This window comes from Telopea speciosissima, chromosome 1 (assembly GCF_018873765.1).
Source record: "Telopea speciosissima isolate NSW1024214 ecotype Mountain lineage chromosome 1, Tspe_v1, whole genome shotgun sequence".
Classification (NCBI taxonomy): domain Eukaryota; kingdom Viridiplantae; phylum Streptophyta; class Magnoliopsida; order Proteales; family Proteaceae; genus Telopea; species Telopea speciosissima.
In genome coordinates this window covers 22,096,099-22,107,517 of record NC_057916.1, presented here as the reverse complement: position 1 = coordinate 22,107,517, position 11,419 = coordinate 22,096,099, and the positions used below count along the sequence as shown (strand labels likewise).

At 35.8% G+C, this 11,419-nt stretch overlaps 1 protein-coding gene across 1 annotated transcript; it reads left to right on the top strand.

The window, feature by feature from the left end:
* Positions 1 to 4,313: 4,313 nt before the first annotated feature.
* On the top strand, positions 4,314 to 10,999 carry LOC122666969 (sulfoquinovosyl transferase SQD2-like). The gene is made up of 11 exons (XM_043863112.1): positions 4,314 to 4,541; positions 6,130 to 6,196; positions 6,504 to 6,574; positions 7,631 to 7,748; positions 7,837 to 7,910; positions 8,291 to 8,346; positions 8,424 to 8,507; positions 9,023 to 9,110; positions 9,198 to 9,275; positions 9,744 to 9,800; positions 10,259 to 10,999. Exons 1-11 carry the CDS (start codon positions 4,423 to 4,425, stop codon positions 10,752 to 10,754), a joined length of 1,308 nt encoding a protein of 435 aa, XP_043719047.1. The 5' UTR covers positions 4,314 to 4,422; the 3' UTR covers positions 10,755 to 10,999.
* The last annotated feature ends 420 nt before the right edge of the window (positions 11,000 to 11,419 follow it).

Genomic DNA, 11,419 nt, shown 5'->3' with positions numbered 1-11,419 from the left:
CAATGGTTGAACTAGAAAGGTCCTGGATCTAAGGGTTTTTTGGTTTGTTATTGATTTAAAAGCCAGGTTGGTAAAAAATCAGAGAATATCATGGATCCAACGGTTTTGGTTTTTCTGGTTCGTCTACCAGTTTAATCCGAAACAAGGATCATATTGTGGGATCTTTATCCCTGTGGTTCGCTGCCCGGTATGTTCCTACAATTCCTCTCATAGGGGGGCAAAAATGACCACCTAATCCCTATCCGGGTGGGGTTCAACCCCCTCTTATTAGAGGCACTAGAGAACCGTACCGAACAGAGAACCGCTGGAGATAATTTTCCTCATATTGTGGTAGCAGTGTCATTCAAGAAAGCCGAAATTAGGTACACCATTCAAAATGTAGGCTTATTGAAACATAATGTTAGGGAGATAATTATTTGGGCCAGCAAGGAGCACACCAATGAGAAGCGATCAAACAATTTCATACATAGGTGCAAGAAGGTAGATTATGTAAGAGAGAGAAAGAGACTGCGTGTTTATTAAACATACTATTTTGTATGATTAATTTGGCTTCAAACCTTGAAGGGACAAAAGAAATATCTTGTTTTTTCTTTAACAATTTCTGATCTCAAATGGATCTTTCAGTAAGATTCGAACCAAAATTTAGTTCCAACAAACCCATTTGTCAAAGGTTAAAATAAATAAATAAATAACTATTGATCGATTAGGAACAATAATATAGTTAGGGAGGTAGGGGATTTCCATGGGAGCCTTGGGAGGGGGAACAATAATATAGATAGAGTGTACAATTTCAATTTTATGTTGACTCCGTGAGGATCTTTTCCCTTATACTTATTTATAGGGTTGTAAGTAAATATTCGAAAATCTGAATTCGATTTACATCTATATTTGTTTAGGGGCATCTGTATCCGTTTAGGTATTATTCAAAAAAAATTAGAATAATCTAAAAAAAAATTATCCGATCTAAATATATATCCAATTAATAATAAAAACTTAAATAATTAACGATCTTGAGGGTTTTTGTAAGATTCAACAAATTCTAAGGAATGAGGAATTGAGAATCACGAGATTACGACAATTGAGAGACATGGATTGAGAATGAATCATATTTATCGGGGGAGGAAGATCTGGGTTACACGAGTCAAGGATCCGATCACATTGGATTCGTATCCAATTCATTTACATCTCTACCTATATATAACAATATTTCTCTGCCAAATACTTTTGCATAATTATTTTTAAATTATTTATTTATTTATGATAAGTAGGCCCCAAAAAGAGTTGAACACAAATACAGCATTTTCTTATCTCCTTATTGTGAGGTGTTGGTTTTTGCCATCTAAGCTACCCCTTGGGGGAAAATTAAAGTCTACCCCAGTAAGGAATGAACACAAATACAGCATTTTCTTATCTCCTTTAATGTCAACAGTGTATATTCCACCCAAAATAAAAAAGAAAAAAAAAAAAATTCAACAGTGTATCTGGACCCGTTTACATCGAAATAGGCACGGTCTATCAAAAATTTCCTTTCCTTTCCCTCCTGGGTCGATAAAGTGGAAAGAGCAATGAAACTACTTGGTGGGCCAGAAACGCATAGATGTTATTCGCATGTTCTGTGGAGGAGTCTTGTTTATTGAGTTATTGAATGGTCGGCTACCAACTGGACCCCAAACTCCCACAGTGTCGTACAAAGTATTTGTAGAAACTGTTCATACAGAAACGTTTGTCATTCATGTCAAGGAAATTTTAGTAATACAATTTTACCCTTCTCGAATTTTCTTTTATTGCTTATCCAAACAAAAAAAGAAAAATTCTTTTATCCCCCCTCCCTACATCTTTTGCCATTGAGGAGTTCTCAATATCTTTATTGCAAATTTTGAATGTAAATTTAAGGGTGTCAATTGGGCATTGGATTCGGAAAGTGGCATGACCTGCAAAAAATCATAACTGACCTTTTTTTTGGTAAAATAATTTATTAACACGGGAAAACTACTCCAGTCGAACCAGCAAACAAAGAAAGAAAAATACAAGAAGGGGGAGCAAAAATCATAACTGACCCACCTAATAGTTTATTGAGCTGATTTTGAATCTATTAATAAGTTATTAGTCTGATTCTAGATCTACATCTGTAGATTAAGTTATTGGTTCTCTCAACGGTTTTAGAACCAATAAATCAATTAGGAACTGTTGGAACTGGAACAAATTCACATTTTAACCTTATATATTATAGAATTCTTAAAACTTAAGGTCATGAGAGCCAAGATCAAACTTTTATTATTATTATTTTTTAGTTTTTCAAATTTTAACGGGTACCTCTTATATGATATACTATTTTACCAAAGATTTGACGGTTATTTTAAAGGTCCATTTGAGATTTCTAACTTAAGAACATGCCTTAAAATAATCCTAATTGAGGATGGTGGTGTTCTTACTTATTAATTAAATATAAAACAAAGGGTACTATGGACTAGTTCTATGATTTGAGATTAAAAAAAAATTATGATAAGTTGCATATATCATGTGATTGAAATTAGTGTCTTATTGTAATATTGAGAAAAAGATTTCTACTTGGTGGTGTTTCCTATGCTCTCTCGTAGGGCACTATAAAATGACACCTCTACCCCTTGGATAGATACCCAGGCGTGCTTCCCCATTGGCACAGACGCTTGTGTAGAGACCATGCAACTAGGTAGAGATCTCTTGCCCTATAATATTATTGAATATATGTAGCATGTGTTAGGGATTATTTTTTTTAAAAAAAAAATTGGACTGGTTAGAACCGATTAGGAATCGGAATCTGGCCATCCATTTGTTAATAGTCTTGGATCCTAGGTTTGGAACCGAATAGCTTCTTGGTTCAGTTCTAATCCTGACCCTTTCATGTCGGAACCGTTAATTGGCTAGCGTAGGAATTGTTGGGGGTTAAGGTAGTGATTTCACATTTACAATTGGGTTACATCAAAGATCAACCTTAAGCCCTTATTTGTACACATATTTTTATGTTTTGATAATTTTTTTATAAAATAAAACCAAAAAAAAAAAAAAAAATCAATGAAACACTTTGTTTGTAACTAGAGCTACAAATTTGAATAAAAGACCCCCTCTTAGAGATCAAAGATATGTGAAATTTTTTTTTTTTTTTCTTTACGATTCCAAATTTTAGGTTTTCGGTCTAGCTATTTCTATCGATGCGTTCTAATTTAAATCAAAATTGATGGAATATAATTTAGCATTTCAAACCTCGACTGTGATAGATTTGATGATGTAGAAATTTTGTAGACCAGTAAACCCCAAAGACCCTTACATGTTAAAATTCGGCTTACCTGTTGGCCAACTAAATGAAATATCCACAAATTAAGGACTATGAACAAAATTGATATAAATACTAGGATAATCATGGGTTGCATTATGTGGGAGGGTATATTACTAAATTTGTGATGAAAATTTGTGTGTTTAAATTTAGACTAAATAGTCAAAATAGCTAATCACCCTTCCACATAGTACAATTAGGTGTGTGCACATCTGCTTAGGGAGAGTTTTTTATGCAAATTAAATACGTTAGAAATCAGGGGGAAGTGACGATACGAGAGGACCGTTATTACATCCTACTACGCATGAGATATATATTTGGTTAGGACTTGGGATCGAGTTTCCACATTCCCACAATCATTCATTGATTGGTAGGTAGGGATGGGGTTGAGAGGGTATCATGCAAGAGGTGGGGACAATATCGACTTCATCCTATATAAAGGTTAGACATTAATGACTCTACGATGGTGGCTGATCCTTCACGTGAAGGTGAAAGAAAACTTCACTCTTTTGATTTTGTTTTTTGGGGGGTTGAAACGTAAGGGAGTTGTTAAGTTCCACAAAATAAAAATAAAAAATAAATTAAATAATAATATTATACGAAAAAATAATTAATTAATAATATTAAAAAAAGGCCAATAAGAGTAGAGGAGGATACGGAGTAGAGAATAGAGAAATAAGAAATAAGAGAGACAGCTTGGGCATATACTGATAAACTATCCATTGATTCCTTAGCGTAATGAGGAATATCCACACAGAGACTCCTCCTTTAAAAACCTCAGATTCCTTGGATGGACTATCCAATTTCATCTCTAAGCACTAAACAATCATTCATACGCAGCAATAACAGCTATAAACGTCATGATTTCTTCTCATCCTATAAATCCTACCTTTACCGTTCTCAACACTCCAAGTTCTTCGACTCCTTCTCAGTGTTCTTCTTCCTGTTTCCTTCCCTCTTTCTCTGCTGCTACGGTCAGTTCTTCTCATCTTCCTGAATCAGCAAGAAGACGTTCCCGTCTCTTCTGCAAACAGACGTGTCTTCTACGATTCATTGAAACAAATAGAGAGAGTAGGAGAAGAAGAAGCTCAGCAGCTTTTCCTGAGAAGAATATGGCTATTGCAGAAATTAGAGAAGAAGAGGAGGAAGAGTCACCTCCTCTTCTGAACGAAATTGAAGGGGCTTCAAAGCCTCGCCGCATCGCTCTCTTTGTAGAACCTTCTCCTTTTGCGTGAGTATCTCATTTTGTTTTGTAGAAAGAATCCATTTCTTTTAACTCAATTCTCTCTCTCTCTCTTTTTTTTTTTTTTTCCCCTTTCTTGATAGTTTCTGCCATTTGATGCCTTTTTGAGCAAGATCTTTGTTTTCATTTGACTTTAAGTTCAATATTCTTTAGTTTTGGCTGTGACGCATTGGCCTTTCTTGGAATTCAGCTGTGATCCATTTGATCTTATAGTTGCTGGCCTCTGCATTTAGACTAATTTCACCTCTTACTTATGGATGCAGTTTTGTCAGTTATGTAGGTCAACTATTTATTTTTGTTGTTTTAATTATTTTTTCTGTGAATTTTGTTGTAAGATATAGCTTCTGTGGTTTCGATTCTTGTTTCAAAAATTCTTTTTCAAGTTTGTCTAGTTCTGATTATAATTCATTCTGTAGTTTTCATTAGTTTCATGTTCATTATAGTTTCTACTGCAACTTACAGATTTTGTGCTTCGCATTACATTAGGTAATAGTTGTTTCCTGTAGTCTGTGATTAGCTAAATGGTTACTTCTATTTCATTGTTTTCTTTTCCTGTAAATTTGACTTTTTATTTTTACACCTCTATTCATAAATTACTAAGCTTGGAATCTGTAGATCCTATAAGTATGATAAATTAGAACTTTGCTCTTCTCTGTCTGGTGCATGACACCCACCATATGTTTGTGGAAATTTTGAATGAAAACTAAGTTTCATTAACTTCCTGTTAGTTCTTTTAAGTGATACATTATTAAGAGTGACATTTGACAAATTATATTCAAATTGCTGAAGAAATTTGATTCTTTCTTAAAGATGTGTTTTAGAATCTTTCTCTGCAGGTATGGATTTCGATGATCTGACTCTGGTGCCATTGCCAGAATTGTTTTTCAAAGCATATGCAGTTTCTATTCATGCTATATTAGTTCCAATAGTTAGGAATATGCCTTAAGTCAATGACATTAATGATGATGGTGATCTATTCTGTATCTAGGAGAGAGGGAATGTTAAGATATTCATTAATTCTTGCGTTTAAAGAGTAGCATCTTTAGATTGATATAATAATTAAGAAGCTCAGCATTTGCTGGTTGGTGGGATAATTAATAGAAGAAAGTTTGTATTTTCATTTGTGTATAACAAAATACACTGGTCGGCATTTCCATATTATTTTTAAACATTTTTTTTTTATCATCGGTGAGATGAATTGATGAAATATTAATTAGAGATTAAGGAGATACCAAGGGATATTTTGCAAAGGCACACTTGGCCAGTTGATCTGATAAGATTGTAAGACTTCAGAGTAGAGACGACAAGGCTCAAATATTTTGAATTACCAGACTTTAAAGGCACATCATTTTATAGTCATATATACTCCATTAACTCTATACATTCCCAAAACATCAATATTTTTTTCATCGTTACAGTCTCATGCACTGATTTGGGAACACAATGTGACACAATTGTCTGCAAATCTGCAAGTTTTGTGTAGGGTGAAGAAGCTTCCATTTTTTTTCTCTTACTAATTCCTTACTCCTTGAAAAATATCTGTGCATTCCATTGACAATAGCTAGTAATTTTGCAGTTATGTGTCTGGATACAAAAATCGGTTTCAGAATTTCATCAAATATCTGCGTGAAATGGGGGATGAGGTGAATCATTTATTTCCCTGCAGTTCTATGATATTGTTTCTTAATTTTTGGATACCATTTGGCTAAGGGATGATCTGCTTCTAGCATCAAAGGCCATCAAGATCTAGTAGGATATTGAAGTATTTTTTGCACATTTTGTCTATCAAATAAATTTGAAAGGACTTGATTTCCAAAGACTCCGTCCGTCCCCCCTCTCTGTGAAATATATTACTGGTTTTCAAGTTGATTCTGGGCATTTTGAACATAAATCCTATTACTTTTGCAGAAATGGCTCCACATAATTTTCTGAAAATTGGCTGTGATGTAGGTCATGGTTGTAACAACACATGAAGGAGTACCCCAAGAGTTTTATGGAGCAAAGTTAATTGGATCAAGGAGGTAACTTCAGCTACCTATATTCAAATGACTTCACATTATTTTCCATGTGTTTCTTCTTTTGTCTAACAGTTTCACTCTTTATGTAATTTTCACCAATCCCAATTTAAACACCATTTGTTTACCAACCAGGATTGGAAAATATAGCAGTATTTTTTATTTTATTTTTTTTCAGTTCGTAACCAAGTCTTTTTTTTTTTTTACAACACCAAAAAAGTTTCATTAATAGAAAGTTTAGGCCCAAGTGCCCAACGTGGTTATGGTTAGAAGAAATTTTGTAGACTTAATATGTGACTTGACTGAACTTGGACCTAGTCAAGTGAAGCTTGCTTGAATAGCTTACCGAGTCTGAATCAAATTGAGTCAAGGTGATTTGTTTTTCAAACATTTTCTTTTCCCGTTTTTCTAGTCCCAAGTAGAATATTATGCTTTACATTAGAGAAATATGAAACAAGAGTAAGTATTCAATTGGATAAAATCATGTTACTTGGCTCACTCACTTTATTTTCAAGGGGGCAGGATTGGGATGAGTTAACTCAAAAATTCTGGCTTCCTAACCTTGATTATAATGGTTCAAGTACTGAAAAAAAATCCTGGGCCAGCTCATTTAAACATTGAGCTGACTTGAAGTTTCAAATTCTTTCTCTGGAGCCGCAAATGAGTTGACATAGTGGTTGAGAAAAATGATTTTGGCACTTGAAAACTTTAAATGGGAATAGAGTTTCTTGCACTAGTAAACTTTAAAATGGGAATAGAGTTGAAACTATATCCAAATTCAGTAGCTTTAATTTTTATTTAAAGGGGTATTTTTATTGTATTGAAAATAAGTAATTTTGTAATGTGACAGTTAATTTATTGTCCCTTGGTGTCCTTCCTAATGACTTTCAAAATGATGCATTAAAATCAATTCGGTTTTCAGTTATTCAATTTACTAACTCCACTAGTTTTGTCTTTCATGTGATGACTTCATTTTGGTGGCTAATCTATCCAACTATTGAGGTTCTTCATCTGGTTTTTTCTTCACATTCTTCTTCCTAACAGCTCCTAAATCTTTTGCAGCTTCCCCTGCCCCTGGTATCAAAAGGTGCCCCTTTCGCTAGCACTCAGCCCTAGAATAATCTCAGAGGTCGCCAATTTCAAGCCTGACATAATCCATGCATCATCGCCTGGAATAATGGTAGTTTTCTAGTAAACTTCTTGATTGCCAATAATAGAAACAAAAATCAGTTTGTTTTGCAGAGCTGATATAACGTCAACTCTCACAGGTATTTGGAGCTCTGATCATAGCGAAACTACTGTGTGTGCCTATTGTGATGTCATATCACACTCATGTCCCAGTGTGAGTTTTTTATCCTTTGTGATAAATTTCTTACTAGTGTTTCACATGGGCTTGAATTGGGCCAGGCCATCTAAGTCCAAGCACAGTCAAAAGAATTTCTATTGGCTGACCCTGTACTCTGCACCTATTCACCCTGTTCCTCTAAAACTAATATCAGTGACACAATGTATTGGTTCTGTGGTCCAACACCCAAGACACTCCCTAAATGCTATTTGCTCACTAAATTTGTTGTATATAAGTGCCGACCACCTTCTGTGGCATATATTATCCTCAGAAGTTAATTTTTCCAAGTTTTGAAGGACTATAGCTTTGTTTATATTTCAATTAGATGTGTCACTTCTTTATAGAGCATAAACTGGTTATTGCTGTGGTGCCTGCAGATATATTCCAAGATACACCTTTAGTTGGTTGGTGAAACCTATGTGGTTAGTTATAAGTATGTTTTTCCCCTGTCTGAAGATAGATCCTTGATATTCATATTAGTTGGCTACTGAACTTTCGTGTTGTTGTCAGAGTTTCTTCACAGGGCTGCTGATCTTACTCTCGTACCTTCTGCTGCCATTGGGAGGGATCTTCAGGCAGCTCGGGTAACAGCAGGTCAATATGTCATCCTATTCCTAGCAATGTTTCTTATACAGTTTCTGTAGAGGAGCACTTTCTACATTTGTATCTTTGTTTTCCATATTATATCAGATAGACAAAATGACATTATTATTTTGTGCCCAGGACTTGTTTTACTCATTTCAACTCCCTACAAATCAAACCATTTCTATGTTTGCAATTACAATTTAGTTTAACATCTATAAAATTAAAGTAATCAAACCCCTGTTGCTCCAGCCTGTAAAAGTACAAATCTTTAACCTGTATGATGTATACTAATAAAGGTATGCATTACCAGACTCTCCGACCTATCAGATCTTTCACAGATCATTCTTAATCAAAATCTGATGCTCTTTTATTTCCAAGATGCACTTATGTATGTATCTAATGTATCACAAATCTGTGTACCACACACACCCTTGCATCTATTTCATTACAACCTCTTATCCTTGCTTATTTGTCTATTCCCTGCTTGCTCACACGTTTCTTTTTCCGTTTGTCCTTTCCTCCAGCTAATAAGATACGACTCTGGAATAAAGGTGTTGATTCTGAAAGCTTTCACCCCCGCTTCCGTAACTTTGATATGCGTGTAAAACTAAGGTATTGTACTTGCCTTCTGTTTCCTTTCTAACCCATCTCAGAAAGGACCGTGCTCCTAAATCCTCCTTACCTCTCATGTTTAACTAGCAATGGAGAACCTGAGAAACCACTGATAATCCATGTTGGAAGGCTAGGAGTTGAGAAGAGCTTGGATTTTCTAACGAGGTTAGTTTATTTTCATTTTAAATGATCAGATTCTTTTCCTTTGGTTATTGACTTTGTTCCCAGATATATGACATCCCCATTGTTTGTTGGTGTCTATGGTCATTTAGTTACATTGTTGAAACAGCTCTGTCCAACCATACTTTTCACCTCTCTCAAAAAAAAAAAAAGGTTTTAAAACTTCAAAGATGCCTTGGTTTAAAGTCAGCTATTTGGATGATCATGTCTCCAATCTAAATATGTCATTTCTCAATTTCTTTGGAAGCTGATTTAAGGACTTTACCAATTGGAGCTTGATGGTGTTTCTGTAGTATTCATACTGATTCAATTGAGTTTACCGGGAATTTCTTTTCTTTTCTCTTTGTTTCTATTATTTGTTTTTTATGGGGCTGGTAGTTCTAGTCGATTCTGTTTGTGTTTATCAGGTGATTTCAGTTGCATGCTTTAACATCTGAAACCTTAACTGAACAGGGTCATGGAAAGGCTTCCGGAAGTGCGGATTGCTTTTATAGGAGATGGACCATATAGGTATGCTATTCTGCCTCTCAACTAATGCTAAAATTGATGAGCCATGGACACTTCTATACCACAAACCAGAATCAGTTGGAAGTTTGATTTGACCAAAACAATCCTTAAATGATAAAATAGCTGGGAACTAGTGCAAATTAAAACTGTTGGATGAATTCTCTTAAGATGATACTTCTATCATGAACAAGTAGGTGAGACCCGTCATAGGGTGGGTTTATGCTGAGGTTGGGTCATAGGGTGGGTTCATGCTGAGGTTGGGCCATTGCATGAAACTGCACATTCTTGCATAGATGTGATCTAATGCCTATTAAAGCCTTCTTTCTATCATTTCTGCAAACAAAGTTCATGAAGCTTGAATAGGATTTCTTGTGCCTCATGCGATCGTGTTGCGGAACACCCTTAGAACATTCCTTTTCACTTCCTGTTCACAAAGTCTTTTTCTTTTGCTGTTGTGGCAGGGGAGAACTTGAAGAAATGTTCTCTGGCATGCCTGCAGTGTTCACAGGAATGTTACAAGGAGAGGAACTCTCTCAGGCATATGCTAGTGGAGATGTGTTTGTGATGCCTTCTGAATCAGAGACCCTTGGACTTGTTGTCTTAGAGGCCATGTCATCAGGAGTTCCAGTGGTGGCAGCTCGGGCTGGGGGTATCCCTGACATAATTCCCACAGATCAGGAGGGGAAAACAAGCTTCCTTTTTAATCCAGGAGAAGTTGAGGACTGCTTGAGCAAATTGAAACCTCTATTGTCCAACGAAGAGTTGAGAGAAACCATTGGAAAAGCTGCACGTGTGGAGATGGAGAAGTATGATTGGCGAGCAGCCACCCGTACAATAAGGAACGAGCAATACAATGCCGCAATTTGGTTTTGGCGTAAGAAAAGAGCACAGCTACTGAGACCGATACAATGGTTGATGAGACGAATTTTCCGCTCACCAGAAGTTAACTATGGGTGATGCTAGGGTCTCCTGGGCTCAAATGCCTGACTGTACAAAGTTTCTTGGTCTAGAATGAAACCCTTAAAGAATGCATGGACTGATGGTTGTTTTTATGGTTTATAGTCCGTGGATTTTAGTTGTATGAAGTGTTTGTATATTCAGGATGGATACATAATCTTGTCATTTGTGAGCTGTTTCAAGGCCTTGAAATTGATTAATTCAGATTGCAGTAGAAATAAACATGGAAAAGTCAATGTAGGTCATGCTGTTTCTTGTTCTGTGAATTTCTTTATCCTCTTTTTTTGTTTTGGTGGTGGGGGGTGGGATTACCTCCAAGAATTGGAAAGGAATATACCACTAATTACCACCCTCCCCAGGGAACAAACTCCAATTCTGTGGCCAGAGGCTGTTGAAGAGAAGCAATGATGTGCCCTCTGTGTTACATGACATACAAAAACCTTGTGACCAGTTGAACCCTAATCCGTTGAGAGCTATGTGGCCTAGAAACTGGAGCTTTGCTTGGTAGCATTTTATTTAAGCACTCAAAGTATAAAACACCGTAATTAAGAAGTGTTTGTGGACTGTACGCAGTCGGGAGATGAGCTCTTGACTGCAGACATAGTTGCGACATGTAGGGGTGGAATGGTAAATCCAACCATTGGATATCTAGAAATTAGTATGGA